The 22,830-nt window shown below is 38.0% G+C and overlaps 1 protein-coding gene across 3 annotated transcripts in view; it reads left to right on the top strand.

Moving 5' to 3' along the window:
- The window catches only part of tanc1b (tetratricopeptide repeat, ankyrin repeat and coiled-coil containing 1b), a 321,757-nt gene extending 299,798 nt beyond the window's left edge, over positions 1 to 21,959 (top strand). For 2 of the 3 annotated variants that reach the window (XM_079822411.1, XM_079822413.1), the window contains 9 exons: positions 3,721 to 3,854; positions 3,924 to 4,047; positions 7,748 to 7,923; positions 10,390 to 10,522; positions 15,337 to 15,366; positions 15,476 to 15,567; positions 16,835 to 16,981; positions 17,798 to 17,898; positions 20,621 to 21,959. In XM_079822411.1, coding sequence (XP_079678537.1) covers positions 3,721 to 3,854; positions 3,924 to 4,047; positions 7,748 to 7,923; positions 10,390 to 10,522; positions 15,337 to 15,366; positions 15,476 to 15,567; positions 16,835 to 16,981; positions 17,798 to 17,898; positions 20,621 to 21,758 — 2,075 coding nt within the window. In that variant the 3' untranslated portion in view covers positions 21,759 to 21,959. The remainder of the gene's footprint in view (positions 1 to 3,720; positions 3,855 to 3,923; positions 4,048 to 7,747; positions 7,924 to 10,389; positions 10,523 to 15,336; positions 15,367 to 15,475; positions 15,568 to 16,834; positions 16,982 to 17,797; positions 17,899 to 20,620) is intronic. The other variant, XM_079822412.1, reaches the window with a different exon arrangement.
- Positions 21,960 to 22,830: the final 871 nt, after the last annotated feature.

The raw sequence follows: 22,830 nt of genomic DNA, 5'->3' as shown, positions 1-22,830 counted from the left end.
GACGGACAGATAGATAGACAGTCAGATAGAGAGATAGGCCGACGGATAGACAGTCAGATAGGTAGATAGAGAGAGAGAGAGACGGACAGATAGGTAGACAGTCAGTCAGATAGAGAGATAGACGGACAGACAGACGGACAGATAGATAGACAGACGGATAGATAGGTAGATAGAGAGAGAGAGACGGACAGATAGGTAGACAATCAGTCAGATAGAGAGATAGACAGATAAACAGACTGATTTCTGTCTGTGGTGTTTTTGAATGTGTAATAAGCTTTGAGTTGTGAACGTGTGTGTGTTTCACAGCACAATGAACTCTTTCATCTCAACCAATCAGAGCTGTTGATTCCTCATGATTTGAGTCCTCTGATGTGTGTGTGGGATCCAGACTGCAGATTCCCAGTGTTTATACAGTTGCATTGTGTGGGACAGCTCAGGTTAGCAGACACAGGCTGTGTCTCAGTCCCAGGTGGGACGTCCTGTGGAAGCCGTTGGTTTCAGTGAACCTGCTTCAATGTGCTTAACTAATGACACTAAGAGCCTTATGGTTCTGAAAAGAGGCTTGATTTTCTTCAAGCAATTGATGATTTCTTACTGTTGGCGTTTGATTGCTGAAGTGACCTGGGGCCTCATTTATAAAACTTTGCGTAGGATTTGCGTCAGAAGTGGCGTACGGACGAAACGTAGGACGTGCGTACGCACAGAAATATTCGGATTTATAAAACCGTGCGCACGCACATCCTACGCAGTTTTCCCTTAATAAATCACAATCAATTCTAAATGTAGCGCAGCTTTTGCGGCTTCATGTCACGCCCATAGTTGCCCATAAATAGTCCGTGAAACGCCCACAAGTTAATATTCATCGATTGCGAAATCATGGCAAATACAGAGAGGAAATCAAAAAAACGTAACTTCACTCAATGTGAAGTAGAAATTATCGTTGGCGAGGTGGAAAAGAGGAGAAAAATATGTTTTGGAGGGCACAGTGTGGCCATTAGCCTACTAATGCCAAAAAGGCACCTGAGTGGCAAAAGGTTGCAGACGCCTAAATGCTGTAGCCTCACAACCTCGGACCGTGGCCGAAAAAAAAAAAGAAATGGTCGGACATCAAAGTCGAGGCAAAAAAGCGTCTAGTGCTCCATCGCCAGAGTGTGTCTGCCACGGGTGGGGGAAAGGGGACACCAGAGCTGAGCCCTCCTGATGAGAGACTGGCGGCAATTATTGGGGAATCCCTATTAATCCCTATCCCTATTCTCTGCGTGGAAATGGGAAATAGTTCAGTGCAAATGTAATTTCTTGCAGCTTTCTGAATGGCTGAGACATACGTCATATGTTATTGTATCTAAAATAAAACAAACTAAAGGCATTTGCATGAATACCATGATTCCGTAGCTGATGAAGAAATCTTTACTATGAAAACAACTTTCCCCAGTGGACAATTAATACATCTATCTATCTATTTATCTATATATCTCCCTAATTATCTATCTGTCTATCTAATTGCATATATCTGCTCCGCCAGACGGACATATTGACGAGAATATCAGTTTTGTACATTATTTCGTTCTGTTTACCATATTATTTATGAGGATGAATTGCATAACATGCCAATATTATTGCAGAACATATTTCACTTTTTTTTTTCGTTTTGATTTTGTTTGTTTTACACTGCAGATCGATCAAACGGGTGTTCGTGTAGGCTGTTAATTGTAAGACTTGCTTTGTGAAGTCTTCATGTTATTTATGAGAGGCAGTATTGCCATTTCTTTTACACAACGGTCAACAGTTTCACACACTTTCACGTGTTTCTTCCATCTGCCGACGGTGTCGCCATTTCTCATTTCACCCATTTTTGTGCGTACGCCTGGGTCAGAGCTTGCGTGAAGGACCGCACATTTTCCCTTCAAGTTTGCTTTTTATAAATACCAATTATTGCGTAGAGAGTGGCGTACGCCTTCTTTTGTGCGTACGCAACGTTTATAAATGAGGCCCCTGGACATGTTCTCAGTCTGTGGATATAAAAATAGGCTTATTTCTGTCCGGTTTGTTTCTCGAGGAGTATATGAGCTCACAGGTCTGCTGAAACACGACCAAAACATCATGACCAGAAAACAGATTCACCCTCAGCTGTGAATACTGTGAGAGTCAGTTTGACCCTGAAGCAATAAAAACCCCTTCAAAACATGTTCTAGGTTAGTTTGGGATGCGTCCCTCTCTGTACTTTGGCATCGCTCCTCTCTCTGTCTGTAAATGGATGTTGTGATTCTTGAAGACATCACTAATGGCACAGGCATCTTCTGTAAATGGATGTGTAGAGTCCCGGTCCTTTAATCTCACTCAAACTGCAGAGAGCTGTTAGTCATGTGACCATCCATCCTGATGTCCTAGACGACCCCATCAGACCCGACATGTTCTGTCCAGAGAGAAGCTTCCAGAACACAGTCTGTTCATTGTGAGCTCTAATTAATCATCTACCAGTGATCTCATCAGAGTTACTGGCTGATGCATTTACCATCCTTAAAATATTAGGATCATTATTATTTTGTACTGTCATCAGTTCTGGAATCAGTGCTATACGTCCTGATTAGATGAACTGTGAAATGCACGTTGAATATTAATGCGTCAAGTTTATATGCAGCTTGGAACCATAAACCAAATACAATTATTATGCTGTTCATGTTGTCTCAGAATTACTAGATTATACACTAGTGTTTTTTTAATGATTTATTTTAATATTATAATTGTTAATTTATATTAATTATTATAATTAATACTTTATTATAAATAATTGTATTATAATTACTATTTTATTTATTTTATATAATTATATTGAATATTTTAATAACTTGAAAATAAATTTTTATTTCATTTATATTTTACAATACTTATATGGAAATCAATATTATATAATTATTGTTATATTCATTTTTATTACAACTAATAATTTATTATAAATGTATTATATTATAATTACTATTTTATTTATTTTATAATATTGAATATTTTAATCAATTATAAATAAATTGATATATTATTTATATTTTATATAACTTGTAGAGAAGTCAATATTATATCATTAATCATTATTACGTTATATACATTTTTATTATAATTGTATTATATCATTATTATTTCATATATTAAATATTTTTATAACTTAAAAATAAATGTTATTTTATTTCATTTATAGTTTATAATACTTAATATTATATGATTATTATGTTATATACATTTTATTATAATTAATAATATAATTAATAATTGATTATAATTTTATTATATCATAATTATTATTTTATATATTAAATATTTCAATAAATAAAAAAAATTATTTTATTTAAATTTTATATTATTTATATAGAATTTCCCCCAAAAAATATGCATTATATGCACCACTATTTATTTAATAATAAGTTAAAATGGCTTATAACTTTGAATAAAATCCCATAATGCATGTTTGCATTTCTGTTTACCCGTTATTTTAATATCATTGATGTAATTAGACTTCAATGTAATTTTAACTAATTTTGTTTCATTTTTAAAAACATGTTAATATAGTTTTTTATCAAGTTTTAGTTTTTTATCTTTAGTTATTTTAGAATGAAAATGAGAAATATTGTAACTTTACTCTTTTATTTCAGTATAATCTTAATTCAAGAAATGCATGTTTTTGGTTGTAGTTATTGATATATATAACGAACACCTCTGCTGTTTCCACAGCTCTGTCTGCGGCTGCAGGACGGGGGAAGGTGGAGGTGTGTGACTTCCTGTTGGCGCAGGGGGCGCAGGTTCAGCAGGTGAACAGGAGAGGAGCGTGTGCCCTGTTCTGTGCGGTTCGACAGGGACACTGGCAGGTGAGCAAACACCTGAACACTCAAACCGCAGAGCTTGCTCTTCGGGATGTTTAATGAATTGTCTTGCAGATTGCAGATCTGTTGCTGCAGCATGGGGCGGATGTGAATGTGAGTGACAAGCAGGGCCGCACTCTGCTGATGGTGGCCGCGTGTGAGGGGCATCTCAGCACGGCTGACTTCCTGTTGTCTAAAGGTGAGTGGCATGAAGCTTTTTTTCATCCGCATAATCTTCAGCTTTTATAATGCAACAAAGTCAAGCCACCTTTCTTTATATAGCGCTTTATACAGTACAGCAGCTTCACAGTAATAAACAGGGAAATAACTACCCAGACAGCAACATAGTGTTGGGACACATCTGGTTAGGGCCGAGAAGGATACTGTGGGCTTAAGATACGCACCTAAACGGACAAATAGCCCACACACAAAATATGTCGAAATGCCATTTTTGTATGTATCCTCGTAAACACTGAGAAAGAGCACGTGTGTTATTGTGCGTTCACACCAGACGCGACTTGCGTGAATAAATAGTAGTTGGACGCTTGAGCATTTTGAGTTTACTCGCTTCATTCGCGCGTGACATTCACTTCACAACAGACGCAGATTCGTGTAATGGGAGGGGCTTCTGCCAGCTGGCTCGTCTCATTGTGAAATGGCTGACATGGATTGTTTTAAAATACGGCGAATAAGCTCAATTTGCCGGGTTTAGCTAACTTGTAGTCTCAATAGAGTGAATTCAGGGTGATTGGGACACTTTTTCCAAGTCATCTCAATGGCAAAAAGTGTCCCAATCACCCTGATATCACCCGATGTATAGCTCAAATTGAGTAAAGTGCGTTTTTTACAACTTGATTGTCTGACCTCCTCAGCAAGATCCTTTTCATTCCTGTTTCTATAAAGTACGAAGATGTATCGTACAGCTCCGGGTGTCCACATATGATTTTGTCCTCATTGTTGTCACTACTAGAGCAAGCTTGGTTAACGCGGCACAAATATCCGCCAAAGTTCAGATTTTTCAACTTGCGCGAATCACACGCCAAACGCTCAATTCGCACCGCAGAATGTCTATTCGCGTCTTTGAATGAACATGTAAATCACTTGCGCGAAGCGCTTAATTCACACGAAACGTGAATAAAGTGTCAAAATCGCGTCTAGTTGGACGCTTGAACATTTTGAATCCAGTCGCGCGTCCACAGCGAATTTGGACGCGTGTATAAATTGAGCGTTTGAAGCTAAATAGATGCGCGTTCAAGATGCTCCAGGAGAAATGTCATAAAACACCACTCGTGCCTCTTTTCATTTTCATTAAAAATATATATTAAAACATTAATAGCCCAGAAAGCAATGCACAGAAAGCCCCATTCGCGCAAGACGCTTAATTCCCGTAAAAAATTTGCGCGAACTGTACATGCGAATGAGGTGTAATCGCGCCACGCGTAACGCATCTATCGTGCTGCAGGACCTCCAGACGCGCATCAACGCACCTTTCCATTGACTTAACATGGAAATCACTCGCTCCTGGCGCTCTATTCACGTTTGGTGTGAACGCAGCATAAAAGTGACAGCAGCCTAATAAATCTGCTGCAGTTATTAATGTTAATAAAACTAGAAAAGACAAAGATAAAATCACTCACTGCTCTTGAGTGAATAAGCTGTAGTTTTAAAGTCTATATTTAATGTATACAGTAGTGTTATTTTACATCTGCTAACTTTATTCAGTTTCTGTTGTAGGCTATTATCTGAACATCTTCCTGAAAAACTAAAGCACTGTTTATTTCAGTTGTATTTTTGTTCTGTTGTGTTTTTTTGTCTGTTCAGTTTCTTTGTTCTTATTTTATTGCTGACTGTTAACTAGTCTTTGAGAACTTTTGACTTACATTAATGAACCTAGGGCTGCTCGATTATGGAAAAAATCATAATCACGATTATTTTGGTCAATATTGAAATCACGATTATGTAACACGATTATTTCACATGACTTTGGGAATGTGTTGTATTTATTAAAAATACACCTTTCAACAATTCAATTGAAATTGTAACATTTGTTGTACTTTTTGAACTATTAAAATAAATAATATAACATATATTCGAATCAAAGTATAAAAGTATTCACGTAAAAATGATAACCACAAATAAATAAGATCAACAATATGGTTCGGCTATGCTTTTCATGTACGTCTAACATTAGTTTTCAGGTACAGAAATGTATCAAATGTAAAATAACATTGCATATTTGAGTGCATAAATTAAAGATTAATCCTATTAAACTTACAAAAGCTATTCAATCAAGAGCGGTGAGTGGTGTCCTTGTCTTTTGTTGTTTGACAATCTTAGCATGTTTCTGCTCGTCGTCTGATTCCTCGAAGCCAAACTGTTCCCAGACAACGGAGTTGGTTTTGCCTTTTTTGCTCACCAAACGCTGCTGTAACTGCCCTCCTTCTGCCATCTTTACTCGCGCCGAGTTTTTAAATTCCAGCGGATGATATGCACACGAGACTCCCGATCTGAAAAGTTTGTGGGTTCGGGAGGGGCGGATGTGCGCGTGCGCGTTTCATTCAGAACGCAAGGCAAAATAATCGTTTTTTCTCGATTGTACTATTTTGGTGATCGTTGGGAGGCAAAATCGAAATCGAAATCGAAATTCGATTAATTGCACAGCCCTAAATGAACCTAGTGTTAGTTTTTACTGAAGTATCGATAAGTATGAAATTTCACTGACATTTACAATGAATGAATGATAAGACTTTGATCATATCACCCGCCAATAATTGTTAAATAATCATGATTTCAATATTGACCAAAATAATCGTGATTATGATTTTTGCCATAATCGGACAGCCCTACATCTGGTACATGATGTGTACCAGATGTGGGCTGACACTATGTTACTGTCTGGGTAGGGCTGACCCACTAAATGTTAGTCGATGAGAAGAAGCTCAGTCGACCAAATGTAAATAGTCGGTTAGTCATAGAAAAAAAAGACTTCACAACACAGATCGTATCACGGCGGGTCCATGTGGAAATTACAGTATATCGGGCAGGAAATCCAAACGTTCACCTATCATCCATCGACCTCAGGCATGGCTTATCATTTGAAACATGTAAGCAGGAGCCTAACGTTAGCCACTTTACATGGCTATTTAAAAATGTGCTATTATTAGGCGCATATCCAAGTGTTCGGAAGCTAAAGTAGCACCCGGTGCATTTCTCCATGAGATGACGAATCATCTTCGCAGAAAACGCTAGTTTATTAAGAAATGATTAAAATGTACAGTCCCATCTGTTTTTTTTCTGACACATTCACGATCATTACTTTTGCAAAGCTTAATTTATATTTGAAAGGCTCATTATTATGGTTTAGTGTAGAGCTGCACGATTCTGGATACATTGACAATCATGATTTCAAATCGAGATCACAATTCTGAACAGACAACTAAACAAAATAACACAACGAAATTTACTAGAGGTTCTGACAAACGCAGATCTGAATGTTCCCGTGTGATTTAGTCGAAGGTTTAATAGAATAAGATTGTGTGGGTGTTTAAATCGAGACCGTGAGTTAGTACAATTTTATCAATGTTACCTTTATTCTTTCTCCTTTCTGAAACTCAAACGGTTTTTCAATGCCACCCCCAGTATATATTTAAGACTTAAATGATTGACTACTGATCGACTAGAAAGTTGTTTAGGCAGGGGCATCCCAATAAATAAGCTAAATTCAGCTCTAAATCAGCTCTACAGAAGACAATAGTGTCATTACTCAGCTCGAGTCAGTTCAGTAACAGTTAAAAAAAAATAAAGTAAAAGAGCAAACCTGTTGTTTGAAAGTCATTTGTTGAGATAAAGTGGCACGTTTCCAGCAAGAGTTCAAACGACACATCCTCTGCTTTTCCCAGGTGCCTCTTTAGCGTCGGTGGATAAGGAAGGGTTAACTCCCCTCAGCTGGGCTTGTTTAAAAGGACACAAGAACGTCGTTCAGTTTTTGGTGGAAAAGGGTGCAGTTATCGACCACTCCGACAAGAATGGACGCACACCGCTGGACCTGGCTGCCTTCTACGGAGACGCAGACATCGTGAGTGAATAACATACTGTAATTAAAGCTCATCTTTGATCCGGGAGTGAAGTCGCAGGACTGATGCATCAGATTATCAGAGAAATGGGGTTTTGCTGCTGTAGACTTTGAATTGGTTATAAACACGAGGCAGAGTTACAATATGAATTGAAGGTAAAGTTATCTGACAATGTGATGGACGTTTCGTGGTGCTGTTTGGTGAAATTAAAATCTCAACGGATAATTGTTTTGACTATTGTGGTAATCAGTTGAGGGAAAAATAACGAGACATCGGGGTATAAATAGGCATAATTAGTCAAAGATAATTATGTATACACTACCATTCAAAAGGGTTTTAATGTTTTGAAAGAAGTCACCTACACTACTTTTGATCAAATATACAGTAAAACAGTAATATTGTGAAATATTATTACAATCTAAAATACATGTTTTCTATGTGAATATATAGTAAAATGTAATTTATTCCTGTGATTCAAAGCTGAATTTATCATCATTACTCATAACGAAATCATTCAGTTATGATAGTAATAAATATCATTATTATCAATGTTGAATACAGTTGTGCTGCGTTAACACTAATACATTTTCTTTTTAGGATTCTTTGATTAATTGAAAGTTCAAAAGAACAATAGATTTTAAAAATGTTATATTTTATTGCTCTATTGAATGCTTTCTTGCTGAATAAAAGTATTAATTTCTGGAGTGCTAAGTGCAAATAGCATGCCTTGTTGGCTCCGCCTGGTTGGGAAAAACACGAGTAAAATAAATAACAAGCATATTTCAACGTTTTCAGTGGCGTAGTCAGTCAAGCGTAAGGCTTAAAGATCTAGGTTTTGATGCGATTGATCCAGGTTCGAATCCGCGTTTTGCCGAGCTCTTCTCCCTTTTCCCATCACATATCTCATCAGAAATGTTTCATATTTTAATGTTTAATAATAATAAAAGCATTTATTGGGTAGGGTTAGGTGTAGGGAGGGAGCTTTTATTGTCCCATTAAGGCGGCATCCATTTAAAGGTGCACTTTGTTACTTTTCCGTCCGCTTGAGGTCGCCTATTCAAAACAAAGGCGTAGTTTGATGACGCCAAGTAGGAGCGCAGAATCTTGGGACATGTGGTCTTCACCTCACAGCCGGTGGGAAACAATCAGGACAAGACTCGGGCAGAAATCATGTTGATGTGATTATTGGCGTTACTGTAGTGAAGCAGAGCAGGAGCGAGTGTTGTGGAGCTGAGGAACCGCTGGAGCGATTGTTAATAAGTTAATGTCATCGACAGGCCACGCCCTCACACGTCCCAGTTCCTTGGTTAAAATAGCATCTCGCGATTTACAAATAGTTGGAAAGATTTGGGATATTGTAAGTACTCAATTGAACAAAATATATAACACTGGCCTAGTGCTCTTTGGATATTTTACTGAATTTTTTTTACATATTGCACCTTTAATAATTTTAATAAATATAATAATTTACACTGTTAATGTACAACAATACTAAGGTGCAAATAAAGACAGAGCGACACGCGTCATAATCTGAAGGCCACGCCCACCGGGGGGAAAACAATCAAACGCTCTCCATTGACTTTGCATTGCGTGAGGCTGCCTCCTTGTCATTTCGGACTTATTACAAAAAACTGAACAATGTATAAAAGCTGATTTGTGACAAAGTGAATTGCAAACAAGCTAAACAAAACCCAGAAGCAAAAACCCAGACGTTTTTATAAGCTGTTGACCCAAAAAAACGAGCGTTTAAGGACAAAAAAGTGGATTCAGGCCATTGAGACAGAGCGCTACAGGTCATATTACACTGAGAACTACGACGACTAGAGGGGAACGCAATCAGCAACAGGAAATATCATATATAAAACGGACATATGGATATTTGACTTAACAGTGACAAAATGTTTACTGCACACAGACACATACTGAGACATACTGAGTGTCAGGATCCCCAAATTGACCCATTCTTCCTGCTGAAGCGTCACTTCTTATTGCCTGTATCCACTTTTATCTTCTTAAACGCTCGTTTTTTTTGGGTCGACAGCTTATAAAAACTTATTTCTGTGTTTTTTTAGCTTGTTTAGCTGTACACCTTGTCAAATATCAGCTTTTAGACATTGTTCTGTTTTTTGTTATAAGTCCGAAATGACAATGAGGCAGCCTCACACAATGCAAAGTCAATGGAGAGCGTTGGATTGTTTTCCCCCCCGGTGTGGGCGTGGCCTAAATACGCTCCGTCTCTATAGTATGTATCTGTCAAAATTAAGTATAAATAGCATGTAATTCCTATTTACACATTGCAAAAAACTGCTACTTTTACATGGTGTAAATAGAATATATCACTATTTTCACTTAGTGCAAATAGCCACTGCCATTCATTTCTTGACTAAAAATCATCTTGACTAACCCCAAATTTTGTGCGACTGTCCTCCTTTTCCTGACACTGATGATTTGAAGCGTGTGTTCTGCAGGTCCATTATCTGGTTGAGAAGGGTGCTGTGGTGGAGCATGTGGACTACAGTGGCATGAGGCCGCTGGATCGAGCCATCGGCTGCAGAAACACCTCCGTTGTGCTGACCTTACTGAAGAAAGGAGCCAAACTAGGTGAGATCTGCACTTCCACTGGGTGATACAGATAAATGTTATCAATATTCATGTTTTAAGGTAATACAAGTTTTAATTCAAGACGTAAAATAGAATCAAGGCACCTTTTTATTGAATCAGAGTTTAGAGTTGATTCACTGAATCAATGGTCACTATCATCAATAACGTGAGCTTGTGATATTCATTAGCCAATCACATCTTTCCTCCTGAAGCTCTTACTTCACAGACCCTGATATCTCTCTCCGTGTGTGTGTGTGTGTGTGTGTTTCCACTGACTTGAGCTGATTTATTTAACTACATAATCTGCCCACAACCAATCATAGTCTTTGTTTATGAGGATTTTTAACATCTAAAGTAGTTCAGTATTATTTATTATGCCATTATAAGCTGTCTTTGATAAGATGCTTAAACATTTTAAGGTGATTTATGCCTAAAACACATAATTTCTGTTCAGTCTTGTTGATGACGCAGAAACTACACTTCACATAAAATTAATAACAATCAACTAATCGTAATAATCATGGTTGAAATTAAAATAAAGTGGCTGAAGTAGTTTCCAGCATAGCAAAGATTAAATAGATGGTGGGTTGCAGCAATTATAATTAGCAACGTGTAGAGCTAATCAAGGATTTGTTGATCTAGGATTTATTTTAATTCAAGATGTGTTGCACCGCTTAATTCTAAACACAGATTAACAAATCAGGGATTAAAATTCTAATCTCCATTTTTGTTTTAACTTCCTGACCTGCGAGTTAATCTCTAACAGAGATTTAAATAATAGAGCATTTACTTTTTAATAATGAAGTAATTTACACGTTTACTTTTATGCTAGTCCACTTTTTTTGATCATAAAAAAAGTCCACTCCAAAGGGAGATATTTTAATTTAACACAATCCACTTTCCAAGAACTACAACCAACGACACGTTTGGACTACAAGGCAATTTTTTTTCAGATTTTATGAAGTCATAATGTTACTCAATTAAATAATCTCCGCCTACAGTATACACAAAAAAGGGTGCGAGGTCTGGTTGAGCTGTCGCTGTGTCAAAGAGATGCGTTTTTTTCCCCACAATGTTTCCAAAACTCATTTGTTTGACCTTCCTAATGCTGAGGAGAGTTGTTCAAATTGATTTTAAACTCTGTTCCTGAACATTATAACCCCACCGTTGATCTGTGTCCTGCTCATTTTATGGAGAACAGCTTGTTTTGTGTTGCGTTTGTAAGACGGTTCAGCGCTCCTTAGGAAAATTAGCCATGAATTTGTGATCGATTACTGTTTGTATTACCATAGTTTTCAGACAAATATGATAAAATGGTGGATAACATTGTATCTATACCACTCTGAAACGTCCTGTGAAATTCGTTCTGCACGATCCTCTTATTCGTTAACATTGTTGGAGTCTACATTGGGCACAAATTGGTTTGAAATTGACGCCATCCATATGTACATTTGAGTAGAGCTTGCGGCCAGCTAACCAATCACAGCACATTTCGTATTTCTGAAGGGAGGGGCTTCATCGAAATCAGCGTGTTCGAGCCAGACTGGGGAGAGAGGAGCTGTAATAATGTAAAATATGTGAACAATCAAGCATGAAAGCATATTCCAGTACACCCCAAATACAAAATCAAGACAAAACCTTTATTTAATCTAGATTTAAACTTTATACTTATTGGTGCAACCCACCCGTAGTGTCCGTCAAAGGTGCTTTTTACATCAGATTCCCAAACTTTTTTGTCAACCAAACTTCTATGATGTAAAATATTTGCTTTAAGTTCCCCTGAGATTTTAAGATAATATTTGAATAATTTGGCATCACATTCACATGTTCACAGTTCTCTGATGTCAGTTAATGCGCACACGTCATGCAGGTAAACCAGGGTTTTAACCACAGAGGTCCCAAATCTGAGCTAGTTCGGGGGCTCCCCAGAGAACATTTTAATTTCTCTGATCTACATATCCATTTTTTGGCCTTCAAACATCTTGAAATACTCGCTTTAAACCATGTCAGTAGGCAGTAGATTATTTGTCAATACCTGCTCTCTCCTCATCTCCATCACTCTTTCTCTCAGTCTCCTTATCTTGCCCTGTCTCTTCTCCTCCTAAAGCTGGCGTTGACTGATAGTCTTTTCATTCGGCGTCAGTGAAGAAAGTAAACACGGCAGGGCTCCAGTCTATGACTAAAACGTTCGAACAAAAATATTAATTTGCCAGTGTTATTTTTATTGAGATCACCATTAGTGACCATATAAATTTAAATGTTATGATTAAAGATTGTTTGCCTTTTTACCGGCATGTTCTGTGATGAGTAGCCCATCACATCTTTTGTTGTGTTGACGTGCGCAGCAAAGTTACAGTGAAAAAAAACCTCAGAGTCTGAGAACGGAGACAGCGAGGATCTGCTTTCCGTGTCAGAAACGCATGTCAAACGTAAAATATCAGGCTTTTTAAAAGCTCTCATCTCTATCAAGCAACAACACTGACGGCTGTGCCAGCATGAGAGATAGAAAACCACAGAGATATGTCAATGAATGAACATCCCAGTACTGTAAAAGTGCAGGAAGCCAGTGTCTATTTCATGCACACAACAGATAAACATGTCAGCTGTGTGGACGCCAACTAATCGTAACAATTCTCGTTTTTAATTGATACTGATATGAATTCTTATCCTCAATATATTTTAATCTTTGCTGTTTCTGTTACTGCCTGAACAGCGCAGCCATCCATAATCACAGGACGATTTGTACTTAACTGTCACCTTTAATGTCACTTAACTTGTTTGTTAATTTTAGTAAACAATTAAGCTTTTGGCGCTCTTTAATGTGGCCTGACAGATTGCTCAATCAGCATTTCCACATTGGAAAGAGCTTGTATAAAACGGCTTAAAGGGATAGTTCACCCAAAAACGAAATGTTTACGTTTATCTGCTTACCCCCAGGGCATCCAAGATGTAGGTGTCTTTGTTTCTTCAGTAGAACACAAATGAAGATTTTTTAACTTAACCGTTGCAGTGTGATAGTCGTATAATGGGGATATTTTAGAGTATGAGAGTAAAAACACAGACATACGAATCCTCATTAAACCATGCGGCTCGTGGCGACACATTGACGTCTTAAGACACGAAACGATCGGTTTCTGCGAGAAACCCAACAGAATTTATGTTATTTTTGTACCTCTTATCAGACGAATGTCATCTAGTATTCCCAACACCATAACTTCCGGCGAATAAGGTCAAAATACTGGCGCGATCAAAGATATATAAACGTAGATGCCTCATTCGACCGATCCGCGCAGGGACTAATGAGGAATCTATGTATATATCTATGATTGCGTCGGTATTTTGACCTTATTCGCCGGAAGTGATGGCGCGGGGACGGCTGATGCTGAGCCATAGAAAAAAATGAAATACATTTTTAAATATGGATATTTTTCTTAGACAAACGCATCGATTCGCTTCAGAAGGCCTTTAGTAACACCCTGGAGCCGTGTGGAGCAGTTATTAGACGGACAGATGCATTTTTTTATGGACTTCAAAAACAGAGCAACTATTACTGGCATTATAATGCTTGGATTAGCCTGAACATGTTTAATATAACTCAGATTTTATTCGTCTGAAAGAAGAACGTCATATACACCTCGGATGACTTGAGGCTGAGTAAATCATGGGCTAATTTTCCTTTTTGGGTGAACTATCCCTTTAAGAACAATCTCAAATTTACCTCAGAAAAGCAATTTAATGCTCATAACCTCGTCAGTCAGCTATAAAAATAACTATAGAAAGGGTCACTATATCATAATTATATTTTTACTTAACCTGTTGTCATCATGAGAAAGAATGGAAGGAGCTAAAAATGAAATTCAACACCGCCCATATAATTGCATGTGAAAAATTAAAACGTGTTTATTCTTTTTTGGCACTTGAAAAAAAAATTTCACGCCTAACTTTTTCCCTTATAGGTCCAATGCCTCGTTAATTGATATTTTTGTCTGGAGCCCTGCGTAGGGTTAACTGATATTTAGCCTATATGTTTTAATTTACTAAGTCTTCAAACACTAGGTGACCAAATGTATTAAATTCATTAACGATATGTATACATTCATTATTAATCTCATGCTTAATGAAAGCAGCATCATTAATGTGTCTTGTCCTCTCGCAATGACAGTTACTAATCATTACATCACGTAAATATAGGCCTATTTCAATTCAAAATGTCGAAATTAGACAAGTTTATTTTTCATAGTTTAAACATTTCATATTTGACCGTTGTTTTAGTAGAGAAAAGTTAGTTTAGATATCTTACCTCACACTTTGACTGTTTACTGAAGCGTCGAGTCGTGCTGGAGTTTGAGCTCAGCAGCTTCTGTGAACATAAAGCCCGCCTACTTGGATTTGATTGGTCATCTCAAATATTTTGACATTGACGAGCGGTGACAGACCAATGACAGCTCAGATGAGAAGATCTTGGTGCTGTGCAATATCCTTGCAGCACTAAAGTAGAGTTAATACTGTATTAGGCAATTATTTCACAACATTTATTATATACAACTCGGAAAAATACATGTGTCTATTTAATTATTAGCTTTCCACAGCTCTTGAACTTAGAGATTTATCCCTGATTTATATGAATGAGATCTAGCTTTGAGAGTGTCAGTGTTTCTGGTGCAGTTGTTGGTGTGAATGGCAAGTTTGGAGACTCTGTCTGGTCTGGTGTGACTGAGGTTGGATGTGTGCCACTGTATTTTCTCTTTGCATGTCTCTTCCTGCTGTTTTTCATTCTTCTCTCTTTTAACTGCTTTCACTAAAACCATCGTCAGGCTACAGAACGTCACCTTATGATCGAACAGGTACACTCTTTAGGTAACTTTTTCACGCCAGTTACATTCTTCTCCTAAGCTGTGTTTTTAAAGAGCGGTTTGATGTAACAGACCACCTCTTTCTCTCTCTGTCTCCAAGGTAACGCAGCCTGGGCGATGGCGACCTCCAAACCCGACATCCTCATCATCCTCCTGCAGAAGCTCATGGAGGAAGGAAACCTGCTGTATAAAGTAAGGACAGGTTCAAGTTGTGTGTAAAGTTGATTAATATAATTATAATAGATATGTTATTCAAATAAATGACCCATCCATGAGGGTGAATGGAGTGAGAGAAATGTTGATTGTGATTATAATAGATTTAATAATATATATACAGCGATCAGGCATAACATTATGACCGGTGAAGTGAATAACACTGATTATCTCTTTATCACCTGTAAGTGGGTGGGATATATTAGGCAGCAAGTGAACATTTTGTCCTCAAAGTTGATATGTTTGAAGCACTGGACCACGGAGCAATGGAAGAAGGTGGCCTTATCTGATGAATTACATCACGTGGATGGCCGGGTGTGTGTGTGTGGCTTACCTGGGGAACACACGTCACCAGGTGCACTATGGGAAGAAGGCATGGCGGGAGGCAGTGATGCTTTGGGCAATGTTCTGCTGGGAAACCTTGGGTCCTGACATCCATGTGGATGTTACTTTGACACATGTCCCACCTACCTAAGCATCGTTGAGACCATGTACAGCCTGTCACAGAAACAGTATTCCCTGGTGGCTGTGGCTCTTTCAGCAGATAATGCGCCGCCACAAAGCACAAATGCTTCAGGAATGGTTTGAGGAGCACAACAACGAGTTTGAGGCATTGACTTGGCCTCCAAATTCCCCAGATCTCAATCCAATCGAGTGGGATGTGCTGAACAAACAACTCCGATCCATGGAGGCACCGCCTCGCAACTTACAGGATTTAAAGGATCTGCTGCTAACATCTTGGTGCCGGATACCACAGCACACCTTCAGGGGTCTAGTGGAGTCCATACCTCGACGGGTCAGGGCTGTTTGGGCAGCAAAAGTGGGGCCAACACAATATTAGGAGTGCCTGATCGGTGTATAAGATAATATTACTATTGATTTATAAAGCCAATACCATCCAAGAGGGTGAATTTGAGCAACAGAAACATGTAGCATAATAATTACTCTAAGCTATTTGACAGCTGAAGTTGACCAACTGACCAATCATAATCAAGTATTCCAAAGATGAGTTTTGATATGTGATAGTGTCTGAATGCTTTATGGGAATGATTATCTCCACATGCCTTATTAAAGCGGTGAGCTTTAATCCAGGAGAAATGGGACTGAACATAATGACACATTGAGTGATTGTTATCAGAGCATAAATGAGCTGATGATGTGTGTGTGACATTTAACAGATTGACATTTGTGTCAGGATGATCTGAGTGATTGATGAACTTGTTTTCTCTCTCTCTCTCCTCCTCAGAGAGGGAAGATGAAGGAAGCGGCTCAGCGCTATCAGTACGCATTGAGGAAGTTTCCCAGAGAGGGTTTTGGTGATGAACTGAAGGCCTTTAAGGAGCTACGCGTGTCTTTGTACCTCAATCTCTCCCGCTGTCGCCGGAAAACCAATGTAAGCCACCGGCATTAGAGATCATTACAGACGCCTCACCGCACACCAGCTCTCGTTTGTTTCCCTTTTCAACAGTCGGCTGGTTATTTTAACTCTGACACGTTTAAGTTCATCATAAATGACATCCAGATTATTAAACATTCTGATATAAAGGTTTTCATACATCAAAAATAACCCACACGATAAAGTTTTAAAATACAACAGCCTGGCAGTGTCGTATTATTTAATATTGTGGTGTTTATTAATATTAAGTTTTAGTAATTTTCTATTTAGTGTGTTTTTTTACGTATTTAGCTTTAATTTATTTTAATTAGTTTAAGACATTTCTAATGTTGATCTAATAAAATTTTTTCAAAATATACATTTATTTTAGATCAATTTACAATTTTAGTTAATATATATGCAAGGTTTTTTTGCCCAATGTGTGAACAGCTTGTAACGAAACGTAAAAAAAAGAGATTTTGTGCCCCACATGGGACCTTTAGACCTCAGCTCACCGCCCCTGCTAGTTCTTCTGATCTGGATCAATCAGATTGTGTTTTTTCACTTCTCAAAATGTCCGACGAGAAAGACGCAAATGACTCGGAGGGCTTGAATTGATTTGAAGGTCTATTCAGAAGTAATAGTCCGGCTCCAAAAGGTCTCCCGACACAATACAGAGCCAATTTCCAGTCTGCACCTCTGATTGATGACACAATGAACAACAACTGAAGAGTTCATTAATTAAATCACCTATTATTTAGACCAATTTACAGCTATTCAGCAGTCCTGTGGTGTGAATCTAAATTCAGCAACTCTCCTCACTCTCTCTGACAGGACTTTGGCTTGGCTGAGGAGTTTGCCACGAAGGCTTTGGAGCTCAAACCCAAATCGTACGAGGCGTACTACGCTAGAGCCCGAGCCAAACGCAGCAGCAGGTCAGACCACCTTCTTCAGATCCAATCCTACTCACAATTGCATGAAATATCAAATTGAAACGTTGTTTTTCTTGCAGCCCATATTCAGTTCATATTTTTGTGAAAAAACGGTGATACACTACCATTCCAAAGTTTGGGGTTAAATTAATACTTTTATCCAGCAACGATGCATTAAACTGGTCAAACATTTAAAAAACACTAATATATATTATAAACCCATTCAAAATGTATAAATTATAAAGAATGGTTGTTATTAGTGATAATAAAAGATAACCGTTTTAATGTTTAATATCAGTAACACTTTACAATAAGGTCTCATTAACTAACATGAACTAACCATGAGCAATACATTTGTTACTGTAATGTTGAAATACAGTTGTTCATTGTTAGTTCATGTTAGCTCACGTGTATTTAAGGATTAGTTCCCTTCAGAATTAAAATGATAATTTACTCACCCCCATGGCATCCAAGATGTTAATGTCTTTCTTTCTTCAGTCAAAAATAAATAGTTTTTTGAGGAAAACGTTCCAGGATTTTTCTCCATATAGTGACTTCAATGGGGTCCAACGGTTTGAAAGTCCAAAGAGCTCGACACGATCCCAGCCAAGGAATAAGGGTCTTATCTAGCCAAACCATCCGCCATTTTCTAAAAATAAAAAATGTTTATACTTTCACCAACAATGCGCCCTCATTACGTAATCAAATTGGAAAGGCATGCATGACGTAGGCAGAAGTACCAACCCAGTGAGAAGGGGTCAAAATTACAATTTTCACCTGAGATTGAGCCAATTTTCAGGGATGTAAAAATGATTTATGTCATTGAGTTGATAGAAAAACACAAGATACATTTCTAGTTTCAACATTTGTTCTTCAGACATTCCTCTTTAAAAGAAAAAAGTATTAGCTGTATGCAAAGTGACCCACATTTGGTTTTTGACCACTGAAAATGAGTACAATTGACCAATTTACTCATGGAGTCGCGTTAAGATCTCCATATCTGTGGGATTGAACCATCAAGGGACTTTAAAATGAAAACACCAAAAGGAAAAGTCATTTTACACCCCTCTAATTTGGCTCCAAATCTCAGGTGAAATTTTTCATTTTGACCCCCTTCTACAAAATACAAAAATGTTATTTAATATTTTGGCTTTCATCACTATTCATGTTTGTCTTTCTACAGAATAAATATTAACAAAATCAAAAATATGAGCCGGGGACCTCTGGTTGACATGGAATGACCCTGTAAAAGTGCAGTTTATTATTAGCTAATGTTAACTAATAAAACCTTATTGCAACGTATTACCATAGTATAATTCATTCCATACCAAAAACATGATACATAATTGACTATTGTACCCAATTGTTGCGTATTGTCAGTTTAGTAATATTGTTTTGAAGATCTACCGTGTTAATTTTCCTGCCTCTCTTACAAGTCAAGTCAACTTTAATTATATAGCGCTTTTAACAATGCAGATTGTTTCAAAGCAGCTTTACAGTGTTAAACAGCAAAATAATGCAACAGTATTTTATTCAGCCGTATAGCATTATCATACAGTGATAATGTGGGCTTTAGATCAGTAATTTAAGTTTATATGGTTAATTTGGTTTAATAATTAGATTTTTTTGGATATTTAGTTGAAAAAAATTAAGAAATATTTAGTGGCCCCAACTGAGCAAGCCAAGCCAGAGGCAACAGTGGCAAAGAAACCAAAACCCCATCAGGTTTACAGAGACTGAATTGTTTGCATGACCATTCTCAGGGCGTTTTCACACCTACCTTGTTTGGTCCGGATTTTCGGACTTTTCAGTTTGGTCCGAATCAAAATTGCAGGTGTGAAACCTCCCCGTACCACGGTCCGGACCAAACAGACGAAATTTGGTCAGAAGAAAAGAGGTCGTCTCGGTCCGGATCAAACTGAACAAAGGTTTGGTTCGTTTCTAGTGTGAAAGCATTTTCTGTATGGTTCGGACTTTCAGACCATTTACAGGAAGTTCCTGTTTATGTTTAAATATTATAATGTTATTTTTTAATTCAATCTTGGCTACATTGATTATGAAAAGTGAAAAGATGCGCAATATGTCAGAAGACAGAAAGTCAGAAATGATTTTGAACTAAATTTATGATTTTGCTTAGAAAGCCTTTCTTTAATGTGAATTTCGTTTTGTATAAATTGTCTCTTAATTTTAATCGACGTTTAATCAGATAATTGCCTGGATTTAATAAATAAGAAGCAAATAGTCTATAGCAGACAATAATCGCGGGAGCGATCACATGCTTTACACATGAACTGGAGCTCATCTCAAATAAAACGAAACTCAGCAGCTACTCGTCTCACAAACATGAGAAATATGTGTATATAAAGCTTGAAATGTCCACTTTTAAACGTAACGAATAAAAAATGGTCAAGCAATGTGAATTGTTCAATAGTGGCACCGATATGCGTCCGTTCATTCATTCTTGTCGAAGATGCTGACGTCAGACGCACGTCCGTTTACAAACCAATCAATGTCCAGATGCCGCCCACATAGATGATGACGACAGGACGCAAGTGTGTCATGTAAAGTTCTTTAGTGCGCTCACATAATTGCAATGTGAAACCAAACCAAAACTAACCGAATGTATAAAATGTATCAAAACATGAACTTTGGTTCGGACCTTGGTGCGGACTTTCAGATGTGAAAACGCCCTCAGTTTTCCTAACGATTCTCTCTCATCTCACAGACAGTTCACCGCAGCGTTAGCAGACCTGCACGAGGCGACCAAGCTCTGCCCGAACAACCGTGAGATCTGCCGTCTTCTGGCCCGCGTGGAGGACGAGTGTAAGCAGATGCAGCGCAGCCAGAGCAAACCACAAGGGCTGTCCAACCCGCCGGCGGACCAGGAGCACGCGGATCGCGAGGAGGACGAGACGGAGCGCATCGATGAGGACGAGGACGAGGACTCTGAGGCCTGGTCTCAAAGCATCTACTCGCTAAACAGGACTTCTAACGGCCGCTCAGTTTCACCGCCTCACAAACAAAGCCTCCGACATCCACACAGGGAATCCGTGGCTCAAAAGAGCCTCGTTTTGCAGCCAAGCAAACAGGCACAGATTGTCAAAACCAACCAGCACCTTGGATCGATACAGGCGGGTTCTGCACGACCAACAAACACCAAAAGCCAGTCGCAATACGCGCCCTCCAGCCCGATCCCAAGCCGTCATATTTCCAGCGTGCTCAAGGCCGGACCGGGAATCGACATCAGCCCGTTACCGCCCGCCAACGATGATCCAGGACGCCATGAAATTGAGGATCTTCATCATGTCCAAGTGCACTCATCTCTGGACGGGACGGTCCTGTCTGTGACCTCTGGAGCTCCAGAGCTCAGAAAAGACACCAGCATGAGGGTTTCCAGCTCCACCAGCAGCCTGGCGTCCAGCAGCAGTTTATCAGACAAAGGCCCGGACGTGCGCACCAAGGACAAACCGAAAATCAGCCAGACGGGCTCTGTGGATTACAAACCTCGACCGTTCATGGGAATCATGGACAAAACGGCCCGATTTCAGCAGCCGGTGCCTCGAGGCTGGCAGGGTCACTCCACCGAAGGTCTTGTAGCCTCTGCCGGTCTGACGGGTGAGATCATGTACGCCAAACCATCCGGCTCTTATTACGAGCAGCTCAAGGGTCCTGCGATGGGCGGCCTGCACAACGGGAGTCTGCATGCTAAAGAGTTCTGCCATAAAGAAACCAAACCGGTTCTGGCCATGGCTCATTCATTCACAGACAGTATGCAGAAGCAGCCCGGTTTAGCTCGAGACAACACCTCCATTCATGTAGCGTCAATCAAACCAAAGAGATCCTTCATAGAGTCGAATGTTTAGGACGTTCATATGCAACAACCCCTCGAAAACACACACACATCGTTCATAAGTTTGGTGTCAGTAAGAGATGAATGCATGCATTTATTTGATCAAAAGTAAAGACATTCACATAGAAAACAGACGTTTTAAATTGTAATATTTTACCATTTTTACTGTATTTTTGATCAAATAAATGCAGCCTTGAGCAGAAGACACTTTGTAGCAACGCATAATGTAAAAATGCACAATGTAATGTAAAATTGTTATATTATGAATATTTTACAATTATTACATTGTGCATTTTTAGTTGCTACAAAGTCTCTTCTGCTCAAGGCTGCATTTATTTGATCAAAAATACAGTAAAAAAATTTAAATATTACAATTTAAAACATCTGTTTTCTATGTGAATGTCTTTTTGATCAAACAAATGCAGCCTTGAGCAGAAGAGACTTGGTAGCAACTCATAATGTAAAAATGCACAATGTAATAATTGTAAAATGTTCATAATATAACAATTTAATGTAATATTTACATTGAGAAATGTATTATAACCTCACCAATAAACAATTGTAATAAAATATTAGTATTCCCTTACAGTACATTTTTAAACTACCTGTGAAATGCAACATTTAAATACTCATGCATATTTTACAGTACATTTCAAAAATATATTATATTAATCTATAATAATAATAATTGCATGAACGTTTAAATCTGTTGCATTTTGCAGGTAGTTAAGACCGGATTTAGATGTTTAAAAATGTACTCTAAAGAAATAATATTTATGTTTTATTAGCTATTGTGACGTTTTTGGTGAGTTTATAATGTAATAATTATCTCAATGTAATCAAGTCTTGAGCTCATAATATAATTGAGAAATTATGAACATTTTATTACAATAATACTTACATTATGTGCAGTTCTTAAAATTATAATAAAATATTAGTATTCCCATTTTTAAACTATCTGTGAAATGCAACATTTAAATATTCATGCATATTTACAGTACATTTAAAAAATCTATTATATTAATCTGTAATAATAATAATTGCATGAACGTTTAAATCTGTGGCATTTTACAGGTAGTTAAGAC

Source organism: Gobio gobio (genome assembly GCF_949357685.1).
Source record: "Gobio gobio genome assembly, chromosome: 7".
In the NCBI taxonomy this organism is placed as follows: domain Eukaryota; kingdom Metazoa; phylum Chordata; class Actinopteri; order Cypriniformes; family Gobionidae; genus Gobio; species Gobio gobio.
This window is presented reverse-complemented; position numbering and strand designations above follow the sequence as displayed.